The following is a 10,253-nucleotide window of genomic DNA, read 5'->3' on the forward strand; positions in this document are numbered from 1 at the left end:
CTGAGTTCTGAATGAGACCTCCTGGCTTGTACATCAATCACACGTCAAACAGACATTTACAGTTACAGTTTAAAGGCAGACGATCGGTGTCAACTTCTCATTTCTCAAGCCTTTAAAAACCAACTTTTACACTTTAAAGCAAAATGAAAAGAAGACGAGGCGTAAGATGTAAATCCCTTTAATAAAACTCAATGAAACGCAGTGTAACAAAGGAAAAGAATCCAACATAAAGCAAGTAGATAACATTTACAACCACAAAAGAAAAAACAACCTGTACAACTCTAAATGCCTGGAGTCACTTCTATTGTCAAACATTTCTTAATTAACCATTTTCTGATGAGGGGGGAACGGAGGGGGGGGGGGCATGTACTGTGATTTAACTTTTTTTTTTTTCAAATACATGAGTGTAATCTCATACACAGATGCATACTTCATCAACGTGGCTGCTGAAGTTATCAGACCCACTGCTGTGGGTCGCTGATGAGGTGGGCGGCGGCCTGGAGTGTCTCATTTGTACAAGATGTCGTAATGGCCAGGTCTATAGAGGAGGAAGATGCGTGGGTCGCCACCCTCGGGGAAGACGTGGTGATTGACTGTCCCTCCCTCTCCTCGGTCCATGTACTCCACCAGGATGGATACGTTCAGGGCCTGAGCTAAGGCGATGATGTGAATGTGGTCACTTTCTTTAGACATTGGCTCCACCTCCTTGGAAAACAGGAAGAAAACACAATGGATGTGTGCAGAGTTCCAGTGCTGGACATGAGCACCTGACTGGTTCTGGTACCATCAGCACCGGTGCGGTCACATGTATCATGTTTCTCAGACGACATCAGCAGAGAACGCTGCAGCGCCTCAGACAGGCTGTCTGCCGCTCCTTCTCTTCTCTCTGGGATCTTTTTACTCGTGCAGTCAAAATCGACGCACCGCCGCTGTCTGTCAGAAGCGTTTGCATCAGCAAACTGAGACACAAAAGCCTGCACACGCCCTGGTCTCTGCTCTCAAATTTACTTTGCTGATGCACTTTTATCCTCCCTCAGCAAAACTGCTCTGAACCTCCTGCAGGAAACAGAGCTGCAGGAGGTTCACCAGAGCCTCACGCCACTCGGGTGCCTCAGGGCCACGCTCACAGCCCGTGCGGTTGATCTTAAGCAAACTTTAGATATCCAGAATAAAAAGAAATTACAGCCGCTTCCATCGAGCGGTTTGAAGCAAATAAGCCATGAAGTCAGAAGATGGAAGTACGGGCAGCGTCCTGATGGCCGTGAGGGACGAGCGGCCCGGGAGAAGTGCATGCGCGGTAGCTCTGCAGTGCCGTGTTTGAGCGCTGCTTCACTGGAGACGCAGGGGAAGTTTGTCAGCCACGTCAGTTACAGATTCACCGAATCCGAGTTTATTTAATGAGGCATTTTCATTTCCTTTTTTGGGCATTTATCCTTTTTTGAAAAATGCACCAAAAAAACCCCTCAAGCGAGTGTAAAAACCTTTCTGGATATGGAAACACAGCGACCTGCCAATTCCAGGGTTAAACGGTCCCCGAGTCACCGAGCACATCAGTTATGCCAAGGTTCGTCCTGTGTCTCCACCACAATGTTAAAACGATGCTCACGTCAGAAAAGACATATAAAAGCTAAAGTCATCAAAGTGGTGGGAAATCTGCTGACACATCTGAGAACTCCTCCAACCCACCTGCTGACAGAACTCCTTGACGGAGCGCCCTCCCTCTATGAAGTGCTGAAAGAAACCGTGCTCTCGCTGCAGGTAGCCGGAGGTGAGCAGCCGTAAATACACCACCACGTAGTCTGACATGTTCTGGTCGTTGAAGGAACCCAGCAGCTCCTGCAGGCTCGGCTGCTTCTCACACAGCTCGATCAGATCCATGAACTACAAGGACGGACGTCAGTGAGATGGTTGAGATTGATTTGGCCCAGTTTTCTGTATGTTCGGCTCCAACCGACCAGTTAAATCAAAGACTCCAGCAGGTCACAGTTACGAGCAGCAAACACAGAGAACCAAGACAACACAAATCTAACAGGACGTGTGGAACTGGGAGACATTTGACATTTTTGTGAACACTGAGACAAAAATTAATACAGACTTTGTACAGCAGCGTCTTGGCTCCGGTAGAAAAAAAAAACAAACACCAAAAGTCGGAACTACTTGCAACTTCAGCAGCAGTAAACGCGGTGTTGTTGGCTGTCATGCAGCAGACTCACGGTGTTGTGGAAGTCCTCAATGGTGAACTCGGTGAATCCCTCGTTAACCAGGTCCAGTTTGCTTTTAGCTGCGACTGCTTTGAACCTGAAGGGACAGACAACTCGTGGTGAGTGTACTTGCACGAGCAAGTGAGATTTTCTAGTCGTGTTGCTGGTGGTTAACCAAAAACCACAGAGGGAGTTTTGATCAGTTATGCACGTCGGCACGGTTCAGAGCAGTTCCCAATGTTGTCACTCTCAATATTCATGTGGTAAAGTGCCTGATCATGATATCAGTGGTGCAGCTGCATGGCGACGTGCTGACCTCCGGCCCGCAGCGCGTCGGCAGCACAGTGCAGAGAGCTGCTTCATTCGCTAGGACAACGATAGAGGAAGTGAGGTCGCACCATCAACAAGATGCAGTGACATTCAAAGTTCACGAGATCTTGAAGGGGAAAAGTCGCAAACTTGTTTCACCACTTACAGCGTAACCACGCCATCGTGTGCAGCACAGGCATGAGAGGAGAGAGCAGCCGGCGGTGATGCTCAGACCAGAACGACACCAGCATGACGGGGTGGAGCTGAGCCACTCTACTCCACCTGCACCGACACAAAGTTCTCTCAGGTGACATTACTGAGGACTTCAGGGAGTTTGCTTAGTCAAAGCAACGACAACAAGCAGGTATTTTAATATTTGAGTCAGAAGAAACCTGTACTGTAGCATACGCTGGTGCAATGTTTGGTTTGTTAACTTAAATTATAATTTCAACTTAAGCGTTCCGAGGCAGGAGCCGAACATTCTTTTAGGATGATTAGATTTATGCTGTCAGGATCGTATACAGCAGTCACTGCTGACGCTGCTGCTGCCACCTTGTGGTCATAGCTGCCCTTGAATGAGGTCCATCACTGGAACAGCAGCTCACTGGTGAAGGAAAGAGTCAGTTCTCTTCATTTCCAGGCACGAATGAATGCTGCTGCCTGCCTTCATCGCTTTCCTCTTTAGCAGTTTTCCCTGAAACATTTTAATTTACCCTCAAGGCCGTTTCACCGCCGCTACACATCCGTCTACTGCAGCTGCTCGTCTGGCCAGCAGTGAGGATAAAATACAACAAGCTTAACAACGTTCAGCACGAGATCGTTTCATAGAAAAGGGGACTGAGTCACATATGAATTGTACAATGCTGCTGTTAGTCGTAGTGCTAGTGAATCCAAACACGCTGCTGCTGCTGGACCAACATTCCAGCAGTCATTGTGACGGAGGGAAAGTTCTGGGTGGCGTCTGGAGAGCTCATTAACAAGCACCACAAGGAGAAGAAGGATGAGTCCAGCTGGACAGGATGGACAAGCTGGACCATCCAAGTGTTCCAACCAAAGCCGCATCACAACCAAGCCGACTGCTCAACGTGCAACTCAACGCCCACAAGCCAGAAAACCTGCTAACATCTGCTTCCACCTGTTTTGTTTTCTGCAGTGGGAAGAGGATCAACTGCTTTCATTAGCGGGTTCACGCGGGGGCGGGCGAGGTGGTGCGGAGGGACAAGGGTGTTAATAAACATTTACAAGTGTGAGGGGAAGCATGACAGCGTGGCACCGAGGGGTTGAGCAAATCAATGAGCTGCTTGTGAAGTAACAACAGCTCCCAACGACCAGAGGACGCCGCTGCACAAGACAAGACCGGACAAACAGGGCTGTCCTCTTCTTCTGTCAGCTCCGCCGTCACATGACAATCAGTCCAGCAATGACAGGAGACGGTCTGCTACTGGTCCCCTCAACCCTATCAAGCACACTACTTAAGTGTTGTGAGCTTAAGATTTGCTGTTGTTTCACATAACGGGGGGTTTGTTGGGGGGGCGGGGGGGGGCGCCTGAAATAGTCATCCCATGGCTCGTTTATGGCGGCAACAACTTTCCACTAAACATCATGGAATATTTATTTCATGACTGCAGAGAACGTGTAACTATCAGTGTGAGGAAACAGCACTGGGCTGGAGTATCGCCCAGGAGGAAGGAGGTGGGGCCTCCGGGCGAGAGGAGACTCACTTCTGTAGCTCTTTGCTGTCATCTAGCAGGGACTCAAGATGTGCAAATCCAAAAGCTCTGTAGAAACAATTCCCATCTGGTCTCGTCTTACGAATGTATGAGTATTTTTTATACAGGTCCTGCAAAACACAACGAAATGACCATGTGGTGAACTCCAGTGCAGTAACAGTAAGTGGTGGGCGGTGGAGGAACTGCAGCCTGGCGCCGCAGCAGTGATGGAGGAGGACTGACCTTGATCTTGAGCTGATATACCGTGTCCTCCTCAGCGTACTCCCTCTGCAGCACCGACAGGTCCTGTCTGTCCGACACTAGAGGGTTACTGTTGGCGATCTGCACCCACACAGAGATGAGCAGAGCAGCTTAACTCATGGCTGACTGACCCGGTCAGCTGGGTGCTGCACCGGTCCTCTACAACAGTTCCAGGGTGACGGACATCCCCCGTCCCTTTGAACAGCTTTATAATGACCTTTAAAAACAGCCAATACTATCAATAGGTCTGATTAGGTTTGATCTGACATTAATTAGAGACTAAAGCAAATCATAGCCTGATAAAAACTCAATATTTCATCAGCGCCTTTTCTCCGTCACAGTCTTCCCGAGAGCGAAGAGAAGAGCGCCAGATCTAAAAAACACTGGCGATCCAGTCGTCACCTACAGCTGTGACACCACCTTCATCCACGTGAGTGAAGCTGGCCCCCCACCCCACGCCAAATCTCGGGAAAACAGTCTGTTTTGTTTGTGCTTCGTTTGTGCCGTAAAAAACTCCGTTTGTGCTGCTACGGTTTTACAGGTATTACACACTTTATTTTCTGGTGATGACGTCACCAAACCCCCCACTCGCTCCAAACGGGACGAACTTCAGGTGAACATGTTACACTGTTGGATCTTTTTCCTACAGAAGAACTTTAATGGTACCGTTTCTCCACTACTGCGAATACAATTCTTTAACTGTTTTTATATTTGTTCTTAAATTTTCTCATCATTCGTCAAGCCCATGTTATTATTTGTTCATGACAGCAGACGGTGCTGCCGAAAACCAAAACAGGAGAGACGATCGTCAGTCACAAAAAGTTTGCCGGTGCAACAGGCAACGGATTTTATTTAGCATCTGGACGATACGGGCACAAGGTTGGTATTCGTTCATTTTAGCGTGATGTTGAATGTACAGCTCGAATTTCCGCATTTTCGATCGATTTTCCCGTAATTTGTAATGACGTGTTTTGGCTAGCGGAGGCGCCGGTGAGCAGTAGCCGAGCCATAGCGTTGGTCCGTACCAGTGAGGTTCAAGCCAGTCACTTCAGCGGTTGTCATTGATACAACCATGAATGTGAAGTTGATGACAGCGTGAAGAAGAAACTCAGGCTTGTAACAATGACACAACACATGACTTTATGTGCAAAATGAAACATGGAATGTGGAAAAAGCAGAACCTTGCACCAATCATGCAACCACTGCTTTGTGTGGAACCCAGCATGTGGGCGGATCTTTGTGTTCTCTGATGCTGCTTTCACTTGACTTCCCAGGTCATCGTACATCTTCCAGACACATGGAGCCCTCCTGCAGTCGGCCACATGATGTCCAGAGCGCCCAGGGTCAAGCCTCTTTGAAATGCGATGACTGCCTACATGCGTCTAATGTGAACACGTTAGCTAGCAGGCTAGCAGAGATAAGGATTTTCAGTCGTGGTGCAATGTAGACGTGATTCACCCACTATTTATGTTGCAGAAGGGAATGTTTTTCGTTCCATATGAAGGTCTATTAAGGTCTAACTCAGTTTTTCCATATTTTACTTACGTTGGCCAGAAGTTTGAATTTGCTGAGGGAGATGAAATCTGTGCTCCTCATGTGCATGTGGAGGTTTTGTTGTAATTCCCCATGATTCAGTCAGCACGAGTGGACCTGAGTGGCAGGTGCATGGCGTGATCAGTCTTTCAAATGAAGAACGAACACTGGCTCTATAATGTAGCCTCTTTATTGGTACTCAAGCCATGTTTGTGGCTGACAGGACTGTTGGAGCAGGTAATCAAGGAATCTGTGTTAAATGATGAGCATTGACGATGAGCAACCCATTACCACTGTGTGATCGTTGGAATAATGCTGCGTTCGATTGTACTCGGAAATTCCGAGTTCCGACATAAGTGCGTTTCATTACTTATGCTCGGAAAAACGTGGCTGAACGCAATAAAGTTGTGGTTGTGTTGCTTTTCGAGCTCAAAAACATTCCTGCTGAGGGAAAGTATCACTATTTGAGGGCGAGAGAGAAAGAGAAACGCCATGACCTGAATGCACCAACAGGATGCTCCTGCATGCGTCATTGACCTAATATGGACATCGGGCTACAGTAAACGGCTAACGTGCTCGGGGTGCTCCATCGAACAGCGTCATCACCAGAAAATAAAGTGTGTAATACCTCTAAAATCAGCACAAACGGAAATTTTTACGGCACAAACAGACGGCACCACTCTGGGATCGGGGCAAATGGGGGGCTGGGTGAACTCTGGATGACCTAAAAAATCATCTTTAATGACTGAGAAACCATAGCAGCACACACGGAAATTTTTACAGCACAAACCAGCACAAACGAAACACACTCTTTTCCCAAAGTTTGGCCTGGGGTGGGGGGCGAGCTTCACTCACGTCCTTCATCCTCCTGGGGATTCAGGGTGTAAAAGCACAGCTATGAAAACCAGCTGTCACACGCTCCTCGCTCACTCCTCCTCATCATTCACACATCAGCGAAGCCTGCGAGTAAAACCAGCGCGTTTTCTCACAACAATCCTCCTCCTCATCCTCGGTATCACAATCAGCCACGACGAAGCTGGACCGCACTCCACCTACCGCACACATTTCTAGGACTGTCTGTATGTCATCGGTCTGAACGCGACGGTGACACTCGTGGGACTTGTGTTCCACTTTTCTCACAGTTTTGGCCGCCAGCTGGTGTCGTCAGCTGCTTTACATCGACCAATCACGGTTGAACGTCAGCATTTTGAGGGCGGGATGTGAAGCGGGTTTCACACAGGCACATTTCCAGCTAGGCTGTGATATACATCATTATTATAATATAATCCATATACCAACAATGCATGAACATGCTCCTCACATATGAACACGTCTGTATTACAGTCATTCTTACTTCTAAAACACGAAAACACGTTGCCCTGTTTCGTGAATTCGCTCAGATTTTGATGATTACATCATTCTCCCTCTCGGTTTATGTTTCTGCCACATGTTGGTTCAGAGCCTGGTTTTTCCTTTTCTGTCTGTTCTGGTGATCGGATGGTTTAGTTTGAAAATGGACAGATTCACCGCGCCATAACTGGGGGAACTTCCTTTCTGAAAATCCTTCTCTCAGAGGCTATTTGTATTTCCTGCCGAGCGCTGAGCCCCGTCTTCCTCGCCATGGTGGAGTCACAAGCGCTGACTAGAAGCAGTGCGATCAGCTCGGACTGTCAAACGCTGTTGATTGAGCCGACAGCTGTGCACAGGATGGACGTAAGCAGCGCCACAGCTGGAACGTGACGGTGACAGTAGAGGATTGGACGACACTTAATTGCCCCCCACGGAGATAAATTAAGTTTTCTGAATCCGACTCGGCGCCGTGAAGCTCATCTTTGTTGTATGAAAAACTGGCGGCTGACTGGGGGATTTATCTACACACACACACTCCTGAGCAGTTTCTGTTTCACACACATCTATTTTTAGTGGTAAATGTGTGAAACGCTCACACTGTGGAGCCCTGTAACCTAACATGCATGTCCTTTGATGGCGGAGGAAACCTGCACAAAAAGCAACTGAGATGACAAGAACTTGACCTCTGACCTTCTCACTCAGAGGAAGCAGCACTAATCATGCTGCATGCTCATTAGCCCGTTGAACACCGACCTGTATCTTTCATCATGGATGACGTGCTTATAATAGGAAACAACTGAAGAGACAACAACTGATCCCAACATCTTACTGTGTGTGCTGGCAGCAGCATGAGGGCTCAACTCTGTCCAGAGGGAAGTTAAACAGGGCAACAAACCACCAAAAACTGGAACCGTATTGATCTTGTAGCTCAGAGGCAGAATAATCACTGACTTAATGACGTTGCTCTTGCCAGTACAAAGGAATTTCTCACCTCTTGCTGAATTCTGTCCTGTTGAGCGATTATGGCCTCGTCGTACGCGAGGCAGTTCACTCCTGGAAGAAAACAGAAGACAGAAAAATACAGCACTTTGGCCTCTGGAGCTCAAAGAGGAGAAAGCAGGACGCATCATGACTACAACATACATGTAACCTGCATTCAATGACCTGACCCACGCAAGACCAGCCCTCAGGCCACACGTGAGAATTCACATTTCTAAACGGAGAGAGACACTGCTGTGACTTCCACCCTGCTGGACTGGAAGAGTTACGGCTCTGGTGTTTGGTTTCATCCAATCCAGCAGCTGTAGAGCTGCAGAAAATAATCATTATATACTGACACTGCTGCACTTTGCACTCACGTGAAATCAAACAGCATACCACGGCTATTTTGACAAAATAGTACCATTTAATCCCATTTTGCACTCGTTTTAATGTCTGTTTTTGCTGTGGCTGGTGGAGGGCTTCCATTCATGTGTGTCGCGCTGTTATTAATGCCTTTTTTAAATTTACACTTATGTTAAAACAACTGAGCATTCACAGACACGTTTCAATCTCCATCCTGCCCAGGGTCGTGGGTAACATGAGCCCAATCTAGCACAACATCGGCTAGCGACAGCCAGCTAAAGCGTGCTAGCTCGACCTACATGAAAACAAAACAAATTCCGGTCACGAGGAATATCGTCATTTAAACAACCAAATCCAGCCTGTCATTTCTGTACTACTGAGCCTGAAGACTGATTATTTTCCGAGGTCACACATCCAGGGACTGTCACTCGCTGTTTCCCCGTCAGTATCAAAACAAGCGGATTTTTTTCTTTGTGTAGCAACGTTAGCTAGCTACCGTTAGCCGACAAGCTCTGGCCTCTGTTTCTAGCTCGTCGCTGCACGTCGGCTCCCTCCGCCGTGGCGACGGCAGCGTCTCCACCTCCGAGCAGACACTCGTGGGTTAGCAGTCTACAACCGCCGGGGGGATGACCTCGTTGTTTTGAGCGTATTTTGTGTGCTGTCTGTCTCTGTCTCACCCTCCATCTCTCCCTGTGATGATTCCTGCTGCTCTTCCGCCATCTTAGCTGTCGAGATCTGTTTCCTCCCCCCGGATGACCTCATTCGTTACACACTTCCGGGCGGAGTCACGCTCAGGGGTCAATGTTGTCTTTTTATTTGAATCAACAACGTCTTTATTTTTACAAAAGAAAAGTGTTTGTTTATTACATTTGTGTCTCACGAGGTAAGATGAAGACTCCTGTGACGTCCAGTGGTTCTTCATGTGTCTCACATGTGGGTGAAAGGGTTAAAAGTCTCACTGCTGGTTCAGAGCAGGGATGCAGCAGCCTACTTTTTGAAGTTGATACCAAGCACAGTGCTCTGAGAGCTCCATGCATCGTAACCTAACACACAAACAGCAATAGACAGATTACCTGCTACTTCAGAAGACATGAGGCAGCTTTAAACACCCCACACTGACAAACCCACCACTGGTGTTCCCCAGGGGTGTGTGCCGAGCCCCCTTCACTCATGACCTGTCCATGCAACAAACATCAAGGTACAGCTCACTGAGGCCTTATCTCCAGCAGCGTGCAGAGGCGGCGTGCAGCCTGCTGCTGAACTAATGATGTTACTGAGTAAGAAGAAGGTAGCAGAGATGCTAGCGGCGCCTGCGTGTTGAGGGCTCGTCGGCGAGGAATCCTCTCCATGACTTCAGCTTTGGTTGGGGACAGCACTTCTGAGGAAAACCTGCCAGAGGAACAGGGAAGGCAGTCCAAGCAGTGGGCTGGGGGCCCAGAGGAGGCCCAAAGGCTAGCTAAATACAGTAGAGAACCCCCCTCACTCACTCACAGGGGGGAAATTGCCAAATTATTATATATATATATATATATATATATAAATACTG

The 10,253-nt window shown here is 48.0% G+C and overlaps 1 protein-coding gene across 1 annotated transcript; it reads right to left on the bottom strand.

Annotated features, from left to right (window-relative positions):
* Positions 1-162: 162 nt before the first annotated feature.
* otub1b (OTU deubiquitinase, ubiquitin aldehyde binding 1b) lies at positions 163-9,479 on the bottom strand. The gene is made up of 7 exons (XM_086198193.1): positions 9,385-9,479; positions 8,355-8,416; positions 4,463-4,561; positions 4,232-4,350; positions 2,214-2,298; positions 1,687-1,881; positions 163-705 (listed from the first exon to the last, which is right to left on the bottom strand). The coding sequence occupies exons 1-7, from the start codon at positions 9,467-9,469 to the stop codon at positions 508-510; spliced, it is 843 nt and encodes a 280-aa protein (XP_086054319.1). The 5' UTR covers positions 9,470-9,479; the 3' UTR covers positions 163-507.
* Positions 9,480-10,253: the final 774 nt, after the last annotated feature.

The sequence above is a fragment of the Aulostomus chinensis genome, chromosome 24 (assembly GCF_037954235.1).
Source record: "Aulostomus chinensis isolate RoL2024-O1b breed Wild chromosome 24, RoL_Achi_v1.0, whole genome shotgun sequence".
Classification (NCBI taxonomy): Eukaryota; Metazoa; Chordata; class Actinopteri; order Syngnathiformes; family Aulostomidae; genus Aulostomus; species Aulostomus chinensis.

Excerpts from the sequence above, each read along its gene's own strand:
- otub1b (XM_086198193.1), bottom strand. The coding sequence starts at position 9,469 with ATGAGGTCATCCGGGGGGAGGAAACAGATCTCGACAGCTAAGATGGCG. Across the intron at positions 4,351-4,462 it reads TATATCAGCTCAAGATCAAG|GACCTGTATAAAAAATACTC; the intron begins GTCAGTCCTCCT and ends TGTGTTTTGCAG. Across the intron at positions 2,299-4,231 it reads GACAGCAAAGAGCTACAGAA|GTTCAAAGCAGTCGCAGCTA; the intron begins GTGAGTCTCCTC and ends CTGTCCCTTCAG.